Genomic DNA, 18,554 nt, shown 5'->3' with positions numbered 1-18,554 from the left:
GGAATTAATAAATACTTCTTAGAAGATTTTCTTTTTAAGTAGAACTTTTCTTTTGGAAGGAGTATTTGAGAGTTCTAATGCAACAAAACAACTTCTTCTGTTGTCCTTCAGAAATTTTGGCTCTTAAATTCGAAGAGTAAGCTAGAATATTCAGATTGAGGAGAGAGATAAATTTAGCTGAAGGAACGATAGTGGAAGGGCTTCAAAAGGAGATTAAAACAGGGGAGCTAGGCAGAGGACAGAGCAGTTGAAACAAAAAAACAGAGTAAAATACCAATTCCCAGGATATAAAGCAGTTTGAAAAAAGAACGAGAGGCTAGCATGTAAAGGTCACTTGAGAGAATTTTTTTCTTGGGGGTGTTCGGGCAGCGCACAGGTTATTTAGTGCAAATCATCTGTATTCGTGAGAACGATCTAAAACTTGATAAAATTAAACGGTCCACATAAATGTTTTGAAACCAATCGGACGGTTTAGAATCAACTCTGGAAACCCAATTCTCAGGTAGGGGTGTTCAAACGGTCGGTTCGGTTTAAATCGAACTAAATTTGCCAAACCGAACTTTTTTTTGGTTTTTAAAAACCCAACCGAACCGACCGAATTAAAATGCCAAACCGAACTAAAACCGAACCGATTAAACTGAACTAAACTTCGGTTTGTTCGGTTGAACCGAATAGAGGAATTAAATCTCAAAAAAATCAAAACTCAATATAGAAGCCAATACATTCATAATTTCATAGAAATGAAAATTAAGATACCATTACACACATGGTTCAATTTTATACAAATATATTGATGTTCTAAAGTATCCAAAGTTCTAGATCAATATTTATTCTTGATTTTTAAGTTCAAAATAAATAAAAAAACCAAAATAATACTTGAATTATTATATAACTGGTCAGTTTGGTTTATTCGGTTTTGAGAAATTAAAACCGAACTGAACCATTTAAACCAAATTACTTCATAAAATCAACCGAACCGAACCATTTGAACCGAACAACCGAACCATTTAAACCGAAATTCCCTAGTTGAGTTCAAAACCAAATAAACCGAACCATTTGAACACCCCTATTCCCAGGAGACAAAGCAGTTGTCAGAAAAAGAGTGAGAGTCTTAGCACGTGAAGATCACCTGCGAGAAACTTCGTTTTTCTCGGGTTGATTCGGTCAGAACACAGGTTATTTGGTGCAAGCGAGCAACCAATCCGAGCTTGTTTGCTTTTTAAAAAAAAACTATAAATTTGTTATCTTCACCTATTATTTTGTATAGTATCTAGAATCCTAGATACTGATGTTGGGTTCTAGAATGATAATAGCTAAATACTGGTCAATAGACAGAAGGTAATTTGCTTTGTACCTTTAGGATGTGAAAAGAAAAAAACCGAGGGATTCGGATCCCCTCAACTATCCACACATGTAAGGAATGTGAACATTTTGATCTTTGATGCAGGTCAACATGTCAAATCTCTTTCGCACCCATCAAAATGCACCAACCCACAAAATCAATTACCAATGCAGGTGTCATCTAAACAAATGCCAATCAGTCGGTACGGCAACATGGCAAATCCCCAGAGGCCTTTGCAACAGCCAGTAGATGTACTATCATCTGTCAACATTACTATCGACTTCCCCAAGGGTGGATTCACATATGAGGAGTTGGTAAAAGCAACAAATGGGTTCTCTGCTCGTAATTTTCTTGGGGAAGGAGGGTTCGGTTTTGTGCACAGAGGTATCTTGTCCAATGGAAGGGAGGTCAGTCAAGCAGCTAAAGTCTGACAACACGTGGGGACAGCGCGAGTTCAAAGTGGAGGTAGATGTATTGAGTCGTGTTCATCACCAGCACCTTGTGCAATATTTTGGTTGTTGCATGACAGAAGATAAAAGGATGATTGTCTGTGAATACATGCCAAATAAAACTGTGGATTATCATTTGCACGGTAAATGAAACATTGTTTTTTCTTCTAATGTCATTTTTAGATGTGTTTGATCCATATTGTACGCTTATTAACATTTTTGCGTATATATCATCAGGTAACCGTGAAGGCACCATAGGTTGGCATACTAGGCTGAAGATTTCAATTGGGTCAGCAAAAGGGCTAGCATATCTGCATGAAGAATGTGAGTATAATTATTTTTTTCTTAGAACTTCTCAATATTACTACAGTTGGATGAACAAGATGATTTTTTTTTTTAAATATCATCATTCCATTTGCCTTAATTTAATTCTGTGCCAGGCCAACCTAGGATTATTCATCGAGATATATATTAAGGCAGCTAATATTCTTGTAGATCTTTCATTTGAAGCAAAGGTACTCAGTTTGATGCTCAACCAACTAATCCTTATTTATAGAATACTTATTTTGTATGTAATTATAACAAATTAACAATTCTGCTCCTTCGTATATATGTAGGTAGCAGATTTTGGAATGTACAAAATGTTCCCTGATGGCATTTCTTTGATTGTTGCAACCAACCTCATAGGTACCTGTGGGTAAGATGTGAAGTTTTACGATAAATCAAATATTTTTTTGGCATTTTTTTTCAAATTACTATGTAAAAAATATTATGAAATTATCAGCTTTTTGTACATTTACCAGCAAATTTCTGAGCAAAAAAAGTCTTGTACAAAGAAATCATCATTCCACAATCCGTGAACAAGTATATTGTGGTTTCACTTTCCTGTCTACACAAAACAGTTTAGTTAGACTTGTTATTTCCTTGAGTAATAACAGTCTTTTGGTTCAATAACCAGATACTAGTGAGAGTTTCTTATGCTAAAACTAAGATTGCTCATGTGAGGATAATAGGTATTTGGCCCCAGAGTTTTCTACAGGAGAGATAAGAGAAAAGTCTGATACCTTTTCATTTGGGGTTGTGCTTCTTGCTGATCACTGGAAAAAAACCGATAATAACCCGCCCCGTTATCTCAGAAGAAATGAACCCATTTGAAACACTAGCAAATTGGGTAAGCTCTTTTCTCCTGATCATCTAAAACTTTACAAAGTTATTTAACTGGAGTAACATAAAATGTATATACATCACTTTTCAGGCAAGGCCGTTGCTTAAAGAAGCATTACAAAATGGTAATTATGATTCTCTCGTAGATTCACGGTTATGTAATATATATAACTATGATGAGATGAAGCGAATGACAGCTTGCGCAGCTGCTTGTATACAAGTATTACCACAGGATCGACCATTGATGAGTAAGGTACAACTAGACTTCAATAACTAGTGAAAATATTCCTGTTTAATTTGAAGAATTTTGATATCCTCGCTCAGTTGCCATATACCATTTTCCAATATTGTAAATCTTAACAACCTGAACAGGTCACCGCTGACAAAAAAAAAAAAAAAAAAAAAAAAAGCAACACGAACAGGCATAGAATTTTGAGAGGCAATCTATCAAGCAACAGCTGATGCTCAAACAATTGTTGACAGAGAAAAATTTCTCAAAAAAAAAAAAAAAATTGTTGACAGAGAAAATTAAGTACCGATTGAGTGATTAAAAACTACCTTCACATGAGAAACAATAACTAGTGAATTTGGGAAGTATCTGAAAAAGCAGCATCAAATCTGACTTCCAATTTATGTACCTTTATTCTTTTTCTGGGAGCTGGTGGCATTAATCCTAGCAGGGCAGGCATCTCCTGATGATCTTTTTATTGGATTGAACTGAACTGAAATTCACACCGCTTCTTTTTCAAAAATAGAACAAGTGAGAGCACATGCTAAGAGTTGGGGTATTGTAGTTTATTTATCAAGGAGCTCTTTTAATTGGCATCTATATTTTACGATTTTAAAGTCCAAATAGTCAATCCGGTCCATTGAACATGATCTCCATATTAAAATGTGCTTGGTGATCATATTTATATTCTTTTCAAAATCTTTTGTAATTTTTTAGATTGGTAGAAAATCATTATTTTTTATGGTCCAAAATATTTTTAAAAAAAAGTATTTTCTACCTATATAAAAATAGGAAAAAATATAAATTTTTTTGCCTCCAAATATATTTTAAAATGGAGATCATGTGAACGGTCCGAATTCTATTTAAACTTTGAATACAAAAATATAGATGCTAACTAAAATATATATCTTTAATTTCCAAAGCACAATATCCCAACTAACAAACTAAAACCAATTTGTATATATTGGCGTTTTCTTCTTCTATTTTTTATTAATTTTGATTTTAAAGAAAGGGTCCTTTTTCTATCTATACATTTTTCATAGGTGTTAGTCCTCTAAACTTGTAGATAACGTTTTTTTTCTTTTTCTTTTTGAACACAGTATTCGATGTTTTGAGTAGCTGTTTAATTTTTTTGGGCTGCCGATTGTTATGCATCACGCATTATGATTTTATTTTATTATTATTTTTAAATCAAAATAGGGATGGAGAAAGGGGCTAGCTAGGCAATTGATAATTTGTAATTTTGTATATATTAATTAAAACCGTTCGGATCGCGCCGTTCTGATACTCGTTCATCCGTTGAGCCACACCATTCAATGACATGTCATATGAAATACTTCAACATATTTTGAGAACATCTAGGCGCTTAAACAAATTATAATAGCTTCAGCAGTGGTTTCCTCATTATTTGACAAAAACACCACTGAGAGACACACCTAAATATTTTGGCCATAACCTCTTTACACGAGCTCTAATAATTAATGTGATCCAAAACTCTATAAAAAAAACTAACAAGTTCTACAACTTTTATATTGTAAAACGATTTTCCACATTCCGGAACAGAGCATGGTCAAAATGACATGCTAACAATGTGATAACTTTAAAGATTTCTATTCTTGAATAATTAGGTGTCTTTTGAGTGCACTTTTAATATAGTCAATGAGTGTTTGAATTAGGGGTGAAAACGGGCTAGATATTATCTGATATCCGATATCCGATCTGTATTCATATGTATCCGTCTAATATCCGATCCGTATCTGTATCAGAAATAAAAAAGGGACACAAATATGATTTTACCACTGTCCGATCTGTTTTCACCCCTAGTTTGAATTGTCTATTTTTTGGGTTTTTAAGAGATTTTTTTGGTTGTTTTTAGATAATAATTAAGAGTATTTTGGGAGTAGAAAAAAGAGTTGAAGAAGTATTTTTAGAAAAGGGAAGGATTTCTTGGTAAAAATAAAAAGGATGATTTGTTAGTTGCGTTTTTAATTTTATAAAGATTGTTTAGTTCCTGGAGAGATGTCAAAGACTACAAAGATGAAAAATATCTAAATTTAAAGGGGATACAGGAAAAATATCTAAATTAGAAATTTTGATAGGTATGCATCTATTGTTCTAATTTCCTTAATAATCCAGTTAATCACAGTTCTCTCTCCCCTCACCGAGCTGGCTCCTAGAGATATTTGTCATTTTTAATTTTTGGACTCAAATAATTCTCTAAATAACTATATGTAGGAGTGTACAAAAATATTGTCAACACACCCGACCCGTCTGACACGTCCGACCCGACCCATATTTTACCGGGTTGAGATGTTACTGGGTCGGGTACATGTTGAATTTTGACAAACTCGTTACTCTGGATCAGGTCATGAATTTGCTCTTAATAATCTATTTATACCCGGACCCAGTCTCAAATCTACGTTTCTACATTTTTACAAAACTTCTTTTTATATTTACTCCTCTCACGTTTAAAGCACTTTTTATTTCTACCTAATTTGAGGATATTTAAGAGTTTTAAGAGTTTTAAGTGTACAACTCAACCATGATTTGGTCTTATTTTGTTATTTATGAAAATAGACGTCAAAGGTTTGTTTTGCTCTCTGGAGTATATTGTTTGTCAGAAAAGATAGGGTCATTGGAAATAATAACTGGCAACTAGGGATGCCATGGATTTAGCTTCATTTCTTTCTTTTATATTTTCCCTCTTCTTTGATCTAGATTTTGTTAAGCTAATGCATTATGTTTGTTTCGGAATGTCAAGGTCACTTACTGAAATTTCATCTTTTGATTTTATTTATTGCTTTGTCAGATGTATGTTTGTTATTGCATTTCATCAGTTCATCTTTGCATTAAATCCATTGGGCATCTCTTTATTTCTATTCAATCTGAGGATATTTAAGAGTTTGAAGTTTAATTTGAATTTGAATTGTTATGTTTTTTTTTATTTCATGAATTTTATATGCGATTGTTATATATGTCACTGCCTTTTTTTTTAGAATGTTACATTCTGAATATATTTTTTTTATTATGGATATTATATACTAAATTATTTATATTTTATTTATGTTTGTCACTTTTATTTGTACCTAGTTTTAATAAAAATAGTAAAAAGATATATAATAGATTTTCGATCAAAATTATAACCCGTTTCACCCGTTTAACCCGTATATAAAAAAATAGATGGGTTGGGTTGGGTTATGGGTGTGTCAAGTAAAGATTTTTTTTTAACCCGGTGTAATCGGATTGGATTCAAATTTTAATAAAATATTATCGACCCCCCGTTGTACACCCCTTGTCTGTATGTAGTTTGGAAGCTTCGATTTTTTTTTTCTGAAAATATATATCTATGTATATAACCTGCATTTCCAATTATATATATAAATTTGAGTAGAATTAGGGTGTTTTCAAATTCACGAAGTTTCTTTATTAACTCAACTCTAAAATCTATTGGATTTATTTCAAATGATGAATTCGAACTATTAAAATCCATCTATCTTAAAAGGTTTATAAATTAATTTTAATGTATTTATTTTTTTATCACTTGACTCTACATAAAATTAATTTCAAAATTAAAATTTTTTGTATGTTGTTACATCATTCATAAGATAGATAAGTTTAACCGTTTGAATTCATTATTTAAGACTAATTTAATAGATTTTAGACTAATTTAATAGATTTTAGAGTTGAGTTCAGAGAGGAATATCGGTGAACCTAAACACCCTAGTAAATTTACATACCGTTTACCCATTATGCAGCGATCAACCGGATCCATATTACAATCTGTATTTTAAAATATTGATTCAACGTGTGCAACACAGATGCACTAACAAAAATGATTAACAAAAAAATTAGAAGATACCTGTTCACCATAGAGCTTTAATGGAACAGAACAAAGCCTTTTCTTTAACCGCAAGCAATTTTATAAAAGCACACAACTCCTTGGAGCAAATTTCCACATAAATCAGGCACAAAATTAAGAAGAACTATGACAAAGAAAGGGACTGGCAGTACATATGATCAAAACAATAACAACAACAACAACAATAAAATTGAGGAGTCAGGCCTTACACACAACAATCACCACTTAACAAGGTTCTATAAAGCGATTATAGCGCTATAGCTTTTAAGGTCCGAAAAAGCTATAGCACAACTATAGCTAACTATTTAAGATCATTATAAAAGAAAAACGATTAATAGCGTTATAGCTTTCGAAGTCTGAAAAAGCTATAACGTAGCTATAGCTAGCTATTTAGAACCCTGCCTCTTAATAAGGTTAAGCATATACTTATTTGTAACTTCCCAGAACTTCAAAGAGTTATCAGACTTCTTTTGCAGGCGTTCCATGGTTTTGCGGAGACTCTCATTCTCAGACTCTAGAGAGGCCAACTTTTCTTGGGATGCTGCCAACATGCCCTTCAGCTGATGAACTTCAGCCTCATCATCGGATTTAGCAGATGACTCGGCAACTCCATGATGCTCAATTTGGGTCACTTCATATTCGGCCACTGGAAGGAATTCTTCAGAAAATATTTTTCTCCATGACCCGTACTTTTCATCTGTGTCCCTAAGATCCCTTACACTTGCAATATCCTTGCCTTTCCCTTTTCCTATTGAGAATATATACAAGAATTACATAGTACATATCATAAAATTTAATCAAAGCAACTGTTTTTTTTTTTAAATTGAGAAAGTGGAGAATTTCCAGGATTCACATAACTGAGGATTGTTTTGTTCCTTCACATCAATATGAAGGTCTTTGGATAACTACTAAATTTTTTACTTTTTTCCAAAATTTTGAGTGGTAAAAAAACAAATAACATGTAAATTAGCATTGTTTCTCACCAGTATAAAACGGAATAACAAGCCAGTAAGATAAATATGATACTAAGTTGCTAATTTTGGAAAGTCACAAAAATTGAACTTATCTGTGATTTCAGATCGTTCAAAGTAAAATAGCAAAGAAGAATAATCAAGTTAACCAATTACCTTTGTTAATCCTACTTGTTGCTCCAGCAGAAGGATTCTCAATCTAAACACAAATTTGACAAAAAAAACATAAGAAAACTATCCACATTTAATAAAAACAAGTCTCTAGAAAAATCTCTTACAAATGTTGATTTGACAAAAGCTTACTCTCTCAATATTGTTCAATAGTGGTGCAAAATCAGCCTCAAGTATTGACCACTCAACAGTGAAAATCTCAAGCAGCTCTTCTGCCATATTGTATGCAGCATCACCTCGATTGTTGTACTTTTTTGCATTGTGGAAGGTCAACCGAACGTCCTCAGAAAACTCAATAGGATTGGAGTATCGCCCTTTTTCAAGGCGGCATTTGACTGTTCCAAGGTCCATTGGGTTTATCACCACATTGTAGTAGCCAATTGCACGTAGACCCTTCACATCTACTGGGGCATTAAAAAGCCACCCGTGATGATGCTCCATCAATTTCACAAGGAGAAAGTGACATCTGTTGAAAGCCTCGTTGATTAAGTTTTCCTCATAAATAGATGTTTTCACAACTCTCACCATGATGGTTTTGAGAAGAGGAAAGGGGAGGAGATGAGAGGGGCCAATAAGACAAGATTGCTTTGGAAAGTGAGGAGGCAAGGATCAATTTGGATTTCAAAAAATTACAGTCTACCTTACAAAGGGATTAGGGTTTCTAAGATGTGGTGCGGCGCTTGATATCCATGCTAGATTTTCTAAATTCTTGGTTGTGCATAGTTAATTCATAATAAAAATTATTAGCTCCTTGGATACGTTTTCGGGACCTGATTATGGATATTTGAAGCAAACAAATATAAAAGAAAATTAAATTACAACACTTTTCTTCAAGAAATACCCAAAAACAATGAAGGCAGTTTGGTTCACTTTTTCACTTCACTATGAAAGAAATGACCACAGAGAAATCTCCACAAAATATCATCTTACTTTAATAAAACCATGGGAATTTAATGCTTACAGGCGTCTCTGGTTTTGCATAAATAACGGCAACGTTACTTTCCTTAATATCTTCACTCGTATTAATTTTTTAAAAATACTCTTTTAGTTACAAAGGATAACCTTAACAAAACATCACGATTTTTTTCCCGTGTATTCTCCTTATTTTTTATCCATGGTGATATTCTTCATTGTAATGCAATTTTCTTATTATTTTATTTATAATAACCACTTTCATACTTTTTGCAATGCAATTTTTGGTTGAACCTAATGATAAATTGTTAAGGTTAATTGGTCGAGTCAAAAGAGTAACCAAACATACCTTCCTTTTCATCTTGCTTGGTTGTCTCCCATTCCTCTTCAATAACTTCATTCTTACAACTATACCCTGGGTTTCTCCCTCCAAATCAATCTCCTTTTCAATCATATCTACAACAAGATTGAGCCTCAATTGAAGGCCACTCAGAGATAAATATCCCAACAACTCCTCTGCCATTGCATAGGCAGGAAAAATAAAACTCATCAATTTTTCTTTTTTTTAGTTCTGATTAGAAACTTGTATTCGGCTTATGTTGTTTGTTGTTCACACAAAGGTTGATTTATAACATTCCATATCAGTGCAAGAATTAACCAAATTAGCAAATTATGCTCCTTCCTACAAAAAAACAAAATTTCCTTTTGTTCATGAAGAATTTTGGCTTTAACAATTTGTCTCAAATTCTTCTCCAAATTTTACACAGGTCAGCTATCTATTATGCTAATTATTGCAGTGTTATAATTATACATTTTTCTTTTCATTTTATTATAATCAGCATTGTGTTATCAATTCACCTCAACATTGAGTAGGCCATTTGTGCTGGTCTTTCATCCATTGAAACATGAAAATGGTTATCCAAACCCTGTAATTTCATAGTCCCTTCAATAAAGGACTCAATAACCCAAAAACTGAAAGTACACAGTTGCAAATTTCACCAATTCATTTTTTGTCAGTGTACAAATTTTGTAAATTTCACTAGAAAAATTCAAAAACTGATAATCTCTCCTAATGAAAATAAAATCAATCAACATTAAATCACCTTTTGGTTATAAGTCGTGGCATTGCAAAAGGAGTAGCAACTTCTTTCTCGACCTTATCTTCTCTAGGTCCATGGCTATTGCGAACAAAGAAGTAGCAACCGCTCAATCGGAGGCTCTTCACATCTACTGGCCAGTCGAGCAGCCACCCATCGCGGTGCCTCATCAGTGTCTCCAGTAGCGCGCATTACTGGAGAACAGATAAAGAGGGAGGAACTCTGATCAAGTGGTGGTGGATTGTCGATTCGGGTTTTTATCGCTGAATTCATATCAACTGAGTTAACTCAAATTTTGATTTTAGATTCGAACCGTCCAATCTGTTTATGCACGAATATTAATGCATTCCATCTTGAGCTGGATTGGTCCGAATCTGAGCTCAAAATTTGAGTTACTTCAGAGGATCCGGACTCGCCCTGAACCCTTGGCCCATTGCATTATCCATGGATTCACGAAGTTAAGGATGTTAAGGATGGGTTATCATTTTCAGTTCATAACTAATTGTTATTATTTACAATTCGTTAAATACTTAATTCTTTTTATAAAATTTTGCATATTTCATTGATTCAAATATATCATATATTTATAAATAATAATTTAATTATTATTATAATTAAAATACAAATAAAACATAACCCAGCAAATACCACAAATAAAATGAGGAGAGTTTAAATGAATTTTTTTTGTCTCCATTATGTCTTAATTTTTTTAATTTTTAAATAACAAAAATTATAAAATCCATATGTTAAAATAAAACCGTTAAATAGTTTTGTACATGAATTATAATTATACAAAAATTATAACTTTTTGTTTTATTTTTTTTATATGAATTAGTTGGAAAAAAATCAAAATGCCGTAGTACTTTAAACATATGTATATTTCTACCAGCTCTTGATATCAATCACAATAAGTTAGAAAAATATAGTTTTTTACATGTGTACAAACCATGATATAAATCATATTTAACTATTTTATTCTGAAATATAATTTTTTAATTTTATATTATCAAAATTATAAAATTATAGACATTTGAATTCTCCTCATTTTCAATTATAGAATTTTTTTTTCTAATTTTATTTATGAGTGTTTTTCCCAATAGAAATCAGTGTTCTCCAATTTTTGAAAAATGAAAATCGTTTATGCCCCAACTTCTATTGATCCCTGTTAAACGATTTGGCTGCTGGCTAAATCTGAAAGCAGGATTTTCTAGAATTCACATCCTCTCCAATACCTGATAAGGGAATCTTTTACAATTACAAGATCTAATCCCTTCTTTTTAACTTGGCACGAATCTCAAAGCACAAAAATACTGCCCCCTACTGCGACCCAAATCTCAAACCGTAAAGTGAGGGTGATCCTCTGCAATACCAAAGAGGATACGGATTCGATTTTCTATGGCCTCACAAAATAGAATGGGACAAAATTTTCATAATTTTTTTTTTTTTGATAATTACCTCTCCGTAACAAATTTTTCATAAAATTTTCATTATTTAGTTATTTTAATTTGAATATATTCTTATAAGAAAAATTCGAATAAAATATATGATAAATGAAAAGTTCAGTTTAGAAATATTTTTGAGACAAAAATAGATAAGTACCTTTCCGTAAGATACATAATGAAAGAAACTAAAAAAAGGATCAATATTGTATTGAATTAGACACCTTACATGTTAAATATAACCTGCGTTGTTTTCGTATTTGCATTGGCTTTGCTCTAGGCTACACAATTATGCTTGTTATTTTATAGAACTGAAGTCGGTCCTATTTTGTCACTTCTGCAAGAGTTGTGGTTGTTTCTATTTGTTTTCGACTCTTTATTAAGAAGTTGTAAAAAATATATATATATTTTCCAAGAACAGTACTACAATTCCAATTTCCCATACCAGGCTTCCGAATGGGGGGTGTCAATGATAGCCGTTTATCCGATCAGCATAGGTATAGATAATTTTCGTTAACTATATAGGTATAAATAATTTTCTTTTTTCGTTAATAAAATAGGTAAGAATATGAGTAATGATTATTTTGTACACGTTACTCTATAGGATAATTATAAAATCTAAATGTATATTCAATTCAATTTTCAACCCATCTAAATATATATTCGTATTTTTTAATTTTCTTCATTTATAAAAAAAAATTAGTTGGAATTGATTGCACATTTATTTTTATTAAAAATACAATTACATATGTGTGAAATGAATGAGTTTTTCACATTTAATTTGTAAAATATAATAAAACTAATTATTATATTAATATTATTCATTATTCACCCGCCACTGTTTCGTTACCTGATAATATTAACAGATAAGGGTAAAATAGAATAAGATCAATTTTTAATAGGTATGAATGAAGTATGAATAAAGTCAATTTTATTAGATATGAGTATAAAAATGCCTCCACCCGATCGTACCGTACCCATTGATACCCCTACTTCTAAATTTGAAAATAAGTACTCAGAGCTTAATTTATAACCATAATTAAAAATTGTCTACACTAAAACTTGCAATTATCTACAAATTAATTTCATATAAATATATATACAACACATTAAGTTTATCAAATTAGATTGACGATATGTTCTGCGCGTACTCTGTTTCAAGGAAAAAAGAAAAAAGAAAAAAGAAAAAAGGAACTACTATATGTCAGAACAAGATGGTACATTCATCAAATTTATACATCTTCATAACCAGGAGATTTTGTGTAGATTTGTAAAATTGAAACCATCGATTTAAAATCTCCACCAAATTTGGCACAGCACAGGGTCATCTTCCTTCTTTGTTAAACACCTCAGAGAGATCTTGTGGTCCACTCACCTCATAAATGTTATTTTGATTTTGTGTTGATCCTAAAATTTCTGGAGATAACTTTCCTCCTAGCACAAGCGCAATCTGCACCAATCCAAGTTGCAATCAGATAATTTTGTTAGAACATTGATTTTGAATATCACACATAAAGATTAACAATTAATTGAACAAGGTTAGCACAACTGGAACAAAATAAATCAGAAAATGAATCAGTACTCGGCTTATAGGTGGCCGCTCTTGTGGGTAATCGCGTATACAAGCAGCAGAGCAAGCGATCATCATCTTCATTTCATCATGATTATATTGGCTCTGTAGTCTTGGATCGACTATTCCACTGAAGTTCTCGTCTTGCAATGCTTGGAGTAATTTAGGTTCCATCTGCCACATATGAACCAGTGTAAGGTATTGCGCGCCTTGTTCACATACATATATGAACAGGAAGCTTCCTATCAAATCAAATTTGAGATGGATATACTTACAAATTGAGCCAGTGTAAGGTATGGATCAGGATCACCACTGTTCGCTGTTTTCCCAGTGATGAGTTCTAGTAGCACTACTCCAAATGAATATATATCACATTTCTCAGTCAGAGCTTCAACTTTTCGACATTCAGGAGCAATATAACTGCCATATCATGAAAAATGATGATTTTTTTATTTTTTATTTTTATATGACGTGTTTATATTGCTTATTGTATAACATGTAATTTAATCTTTGCAGAAGGTGTATATATACCATACCCGTAAGTTCCTACTATGCGTGACACTTCAAAGTGGGTCACATTGTCAGGAAATAACTTTCCAAGTCCAAAGTCAGAAACCTACAACAGAACTTCAGAAAATATATTTACACATTCACAAACATGTATATTAAGCAAACAATCTTTTATATATAATTATGTATTACAAAATATTCTATGGGCCTCTTATTTCATTTCTTCCAATTGTGGTCTTGGAAGGCTATTTTCAGTCAAAACAGAGTGATACTATGCACTCTCTATAGAACACTCTTTTTTTTTAATGTTGGGACATCAATTTGTTGGCCTACGGGCATGAAACAAGCAAAAAAAAAAAACATTGTATTGTAGAATTTTAGTATAGTATGGCTTAGGTAATTTGACCGATACATATGATTAAAGTAGAGCACATATCATCACAGTGAGAAATTACCTTTGGCTGAAAGTACTCATCCAGTAGAATATTTGATGATTTAATGTCACGATGAATAATCCGAGGTTGGCCTATAAAGTAAATAAATAAAATTTCATCTTAAATACTTGTTTTTTGCATAAAAAACTAAATTTATAGTACAATTCTTGAACTAACATGTAATTTAAGATGAAAACTAAATAACAAGAACTCACAGCCTTCGTGTAGATAAGCAAGTGCTTTGGCTGAGCCAATAGCTATTCTCAATCTTGTAAGCCAATCAATTGATTGTGGATGATTCCCTACACAGTATATAAGTGCATCAATATATTTTATCATCATGTAATTTCATTTCAGTGAGAATACCCCTTTATTATCACAGTATATGAGTTTATACTATATTTACACCCTATGTTTAAGCACAATAAAATTATATATGCCAGTATCCACAAACACTGTATATGAGCATGAAAGGATGTCAAATTTCATCATTGACTGGTACAATACTGAAATCAGGGCCTATAATACTTTCAGATTACTTCCTCTGAAGAAAAAGTGTAATGGTACTTGACTACAAGTGCATAAGAGTCTAATTGTGTAGCACTTTCAGGCAGGAAATTTTGGGTCGCAGCAACCACATTCTTGTCTTTTTTTTTTTCTCTTTCTTAACAACTGTTAGAGATAATTAGCATGGATCTGGAAAAAAATATACTGACAATTGTCTTTCGCATCATTCATTTATTCCATTAACATATTCCCAAGTTAACTGCAAGTCAAATAATGTGAACCTACAAACGACTAGGAATTAATATAGACAAAATAATTTAAGTACCATGCAAATGAATGTGAAGTGAAGAATTTGGAACATATTCATATGCAAGCAGGCTCTTTCCTTCAGTGATACAACAACCAATTAATTGCACTAGATGCCGGTGGTGCACCCGACTCAACAAATCGAGTTCTGCAATGAAATTTTTCGAAGCACGGGACCAAGAGTGCATGCACTTGACGGCAATATGCCTTCCATCTAGTAGCCTCCCTTTGTAAACTTTACTGGTGCCGCCTTTTCCTATCAAATTACTGTTTGAAAATCTGTTTGTCGCTGCTGCTAATTCTTGGTAGGTGAATCCAATTTTAGGGAAGCCATACATGATAGTACGTCGGGGGATTGTGAATGGTAATTGGGCCATAAGAGGGACTGGTTGTAAATGTGGCATATTGATGATATGTTCAACGAGGCTCTGTGTGGATTGAAGAGCAGTGCTTCTGTCTTTTCTAGCAGGGCTTAGGTTGTTGTGATGATCAATGGCATCATCTAAAAAGAAGAAAACATCTTAGTTTTTATTTTTTGTGCCTCAGCCCATTTGGGCACAAAATGGGCATGTTTGGTGGAGGTTTGAAGTTAAGGAGGTATAATTTAATTATTCTAAGTTAAGCGGCTTAACCTATCTTGTTTGGTGGAGGCTTAAAATTAAGAAGACCTAAGTTAAGTGGGAGAGATAAAATATTAAAAACCTTGTTTCACTAACGGGTCTATAGGTGGAATAAGTGAAACCATGGTTTAACTTAGCCTGGCATAAAGTTAGGCTTACGCCATCTTATGCCAACCTAACTATTCTACATTCCATGACCTAAGTGAGGACTAATCCTCTTATTTCTGGATAGTCCTCAAACAAACAAACAAACATGTGCTTTAATTCTACCTTCCTTTTTCCAAATCAAGCAATTCTGCCTGAAGTGTCAAAGATTTTTCTTTTCGAATTAATTCCAATTGTAGTACAATAGAACAAAATTTTGGAATTTTAACTGGGCTTGAGAATAGGAATTAAAGACTTACTCTTAAGCACACACCAATATATGATCTTCTTGGCAATGGAGGCAAGGTTCTTTCCTTTCTCTACCAGCTCCTTTGGAAAGACTTTGTTTGGTAGAAGCCAAACCAGAAATTCCCTGAGATATATATAAATACACCCCACAAATTAAATTAGAAGCCAATTACCAGATATATATATACTTCTTTAAAGAAAATAAAATTAATTAATGTTCACCCAGTCAGTCCGGAGACTGCAGCAGCGAAAAGGAGGAAGAGGAGGAGAGGTAAACTGAGTGGAACCGTAAGTAATGCCCACATCATCTTTCCAAAGCACTTGCACCATTGCATCTCTACTTGGCGCTGTCTTCTCTTGTGTCTCTCTATCTCTCTGTCTCTCTTACACTGAAGAAGGCAAGAGGTTCTGTCTGAAAAAATGTTTATTTTATTTCCAAGATTTTTTTTTTTTTTTGAGTTGGTAAGCCCGGAGTCCGTTTTTAGTTTTAATTCGGACCGTCCGATCAAAACATCAGATCAATTCGCTATGGATACTCTATATATGTACATAATTTCTTCGAAATTCATGCCAATATGTAACGAACGGACAAAATTCAATGTGAGGTAGCTTTGTGTGATATGAATTGGGTAAAGCCGGAGGCAATTACCAGGATTGTTTTTCCACAGTGGCACTATAGTAAGCTGCTTCCAAGCAGCATCCTCCGGTACGCGCATCAATCAGCGGCTTTGTCTTTTTCTTCCCAACCCAAAACGTGGTGATTGTTTTTATGCTTTCTTTTTTGGCGCATGGAAATTACTCTACAATTATTTCGGTATCCGGCCGTCTAGAATTAATGTGGAACGATATTGCAAGTTACATATGATTTATAGTTAACAAGCTTCTGCCTATTAGTATATATCAATAATACTATGTTCTTATTCAAGTTCATCATATTTTAATTGTGATAATTATTAATTATAATGATAAAATTTAATTTAACAATTACAATTTCATAAAAAAACAGTGTATATTTTTTTTTCATTTTTATGATTTTATTTAATTAGAGATAATATGATCATAGACTCTAGAACTATTAATGGAGAAAAAAACCTAAAAATTATAATGGAGTTGTAGTCCGTGTAATCTGTCTAGAACTCTGTATTATTTAATATTATTTCTATAAATATAAAATACCAAATATTTTGTCTTAACTTTGCATTACCTTAAAAGAGCATCTTTTGAGTTAACACATTTTGACCGTATGATTTTAAATGGAGTTAATCCGTCTATACTCTATAGTCTATAATCTGAAGCCTTTAAATATTGATGTGGATCTAGTATGTACGTATTTTAAAGCTGATCGGATGGTTCAGAACTTCAGATGCATTAACTCAGAGATTCTTTTTTGAGTTAATGCAAAGGATACAAATTCGGTTTTTAATGAATGTTAGGATTTATAAGCAAAACCTAGAGGATGATATTCTCTGGTTCATAACATTATTCAGGCTGTACATTTTATATCAGTTATATCTGTAGTTAGTTACTGCTCTTGGCAATCTCAAACATTAATTGTGACGGTTATGTGATGCTGGCTTGACGTGAATGGCAGGTACCAAGAATTGATTGGAGACGAGAATTTTTCAAATCAATTTGAATAAGATTAATGAGTGGTTGACATGTGGCACAATGTCATTCGACGACAAGCCCTGCTGGTGTATATATTTATCCGGTTCGATTGACTATAGTGGTCGTTACCACAATAATTGTATTTATTTATCCGGGTTCGATTGACTGTACTGTATTTATTTATGCGGGTTTTGATTGACTATAGTGGTCGTTACCACAATAATTGTATTTATTTATCCGGGTTCGATTGACTGTACTGTATTTATTTATGTGGGTTTTGATTGACTACGTTACCACAATAAATGTATTCTATCTTTTTAAATTAATTTATTAAATTGTATATTCATACAAATAATTAATTAAACTGCATATAATATATAATGAACAATATAACACTATGACATAATTAGTGATTAATATTTTGATAATATGATATATGTTTTGTAACTAACAAACTTATTATGAAAAATATTAGATCTAATTTATGAATCAAAAATTATATTTAGAATTTTTTTTTTACTAGAATATATATAAGTAATATATTTTTAATTATCTGAATTATATTCATATCCAATCCGTATCCGTCCGATATCCGATTCGTATCCATAGCATTTAATATCCGATCTGTATTTGTATCCGAGACTATCTGTATTTGTATCAATATTCAAAAAATTATAACGGATAAGAATACGGTTTGACCACTATCTGATCCGTATTCGACCGTTTACACCCTAAGTGGCATGCACTTTCTCTTTTTATTTTTCAAACAAAAAAACATACCATAGCATTTTTCCTTACATCCCCCCTCCCCCCTATTTTTTCGATGTTTCTTGTTTGAATTTCTTCAATTGCGGTGCAGAGTAACAAATGATTTTTTTTGTCTGAATTTGTTCATTGTGTCTAAATTTTTTAAACAAAAAGCCTACTGTATTTGAGTATCTACTCAGGAAATTCCTATGTTGTTTAAAACAGA

At 32.4% G+C, this 18,554-nt stretch overlaps 2 protein-coding genes across 8 annotated transcripts; both read right to left on the bottom strand.

Annotated features, from left to right (window-relative positions):
* Positions 1-7,176: 7,176 nt before the first annotated feature.
* LOC144567915 (transcription factor GTE2-like) lies at positions 7,177-10,411 on the bottom strand. 7 transcript variants are annotated; one of them, XM_078318106.1, is made up of 6 exons: positions 10,201-10,299; positions 9,956-10,069; positions 9,447-9,779; positions 8,318-8,770; positions 8,171-8,213; positions 7,177-7,791 (listed from the first exon to the last, which is right to left on the bottom strand). In XM_078318106.1, exons 3-6 carry the CDS (start codon positions 9,645-9,647, stop codon positions 7,430-7,432), a joined length of 1,059 nt encoding a protein of 352 aa, XP_078174232.1. In that variant the 5' UTR covers positions 9,648-9,779; positions 9,956-10,069; positions 10,201-10,299; the 3' UTR covers positions 7,177-7,429. The 7 variants fall into 7 exon arrangements, with proteins under 7 accessions (XP_078174232.1, XP_078174234.1, XP_078174229.1 ...); XM_078318108.1 differs by lacking the exon at positions 9,956-10,069 and having other exon boundaries at positions 8,318-8,955; positions 10,201-10,334; XM_078318103.1 differs by lacking the exon at positions 9,956-10,069 and having other exon boundaries at positions 10,201-10,334.
* Positions 10,412-12,701: 2,290 nt separating this feature from the next.
* LOC144568506 (proline-rich receptor-like protein kinase PERK4) lies at positions 12,702-16,436 on the bottom strand. Its single transcript, XM_078318864.1, has 9 exons — positions 16,196-16,436; positions 15,985-16,097; positions 14,980-15,462; positions 14,363-14,449; positions 14,169-14,239; positions 13,740-13,819; positions 13,479-13,623; positions 13,216-13,377; positions 12,702-13,083 (listed from the first exon to the last, which is right to left on the bottom strand). The coding sequence occupies exons 1-9, from the start codon at positions 16,306-16,308 to the stop codon at positions 12,958-12,960; spliced, it is 1,380 nt and encodes a 459-aa protein (XP_078174990.1). The 5' UTR covers positions 16,309-16,436; the 3' UTR covers positions 12,702-12,957.
* Positions 16,437-18,554: the final 2,118 nt, after the last annotated feature.

The sequence above is a fragment of the Carex rostrata genome, chromosome 17 (assembly GCF_964058835.1).
Source record: "Carex rostrata chromosome 17, lpCarRost1.2, whole genome shotgun sequence".
NCBI lineage: Eukaryota > Viridiplantae > Streptophyta > Magnoliopsida > Poales > Cyperaceae > Carex > Carex rostrata.
The sequence above is the reverse complement of the archived record's forward strand: the minus strand, read 5'-3'. Positions and strand labels throughout refer to the sequence as shown.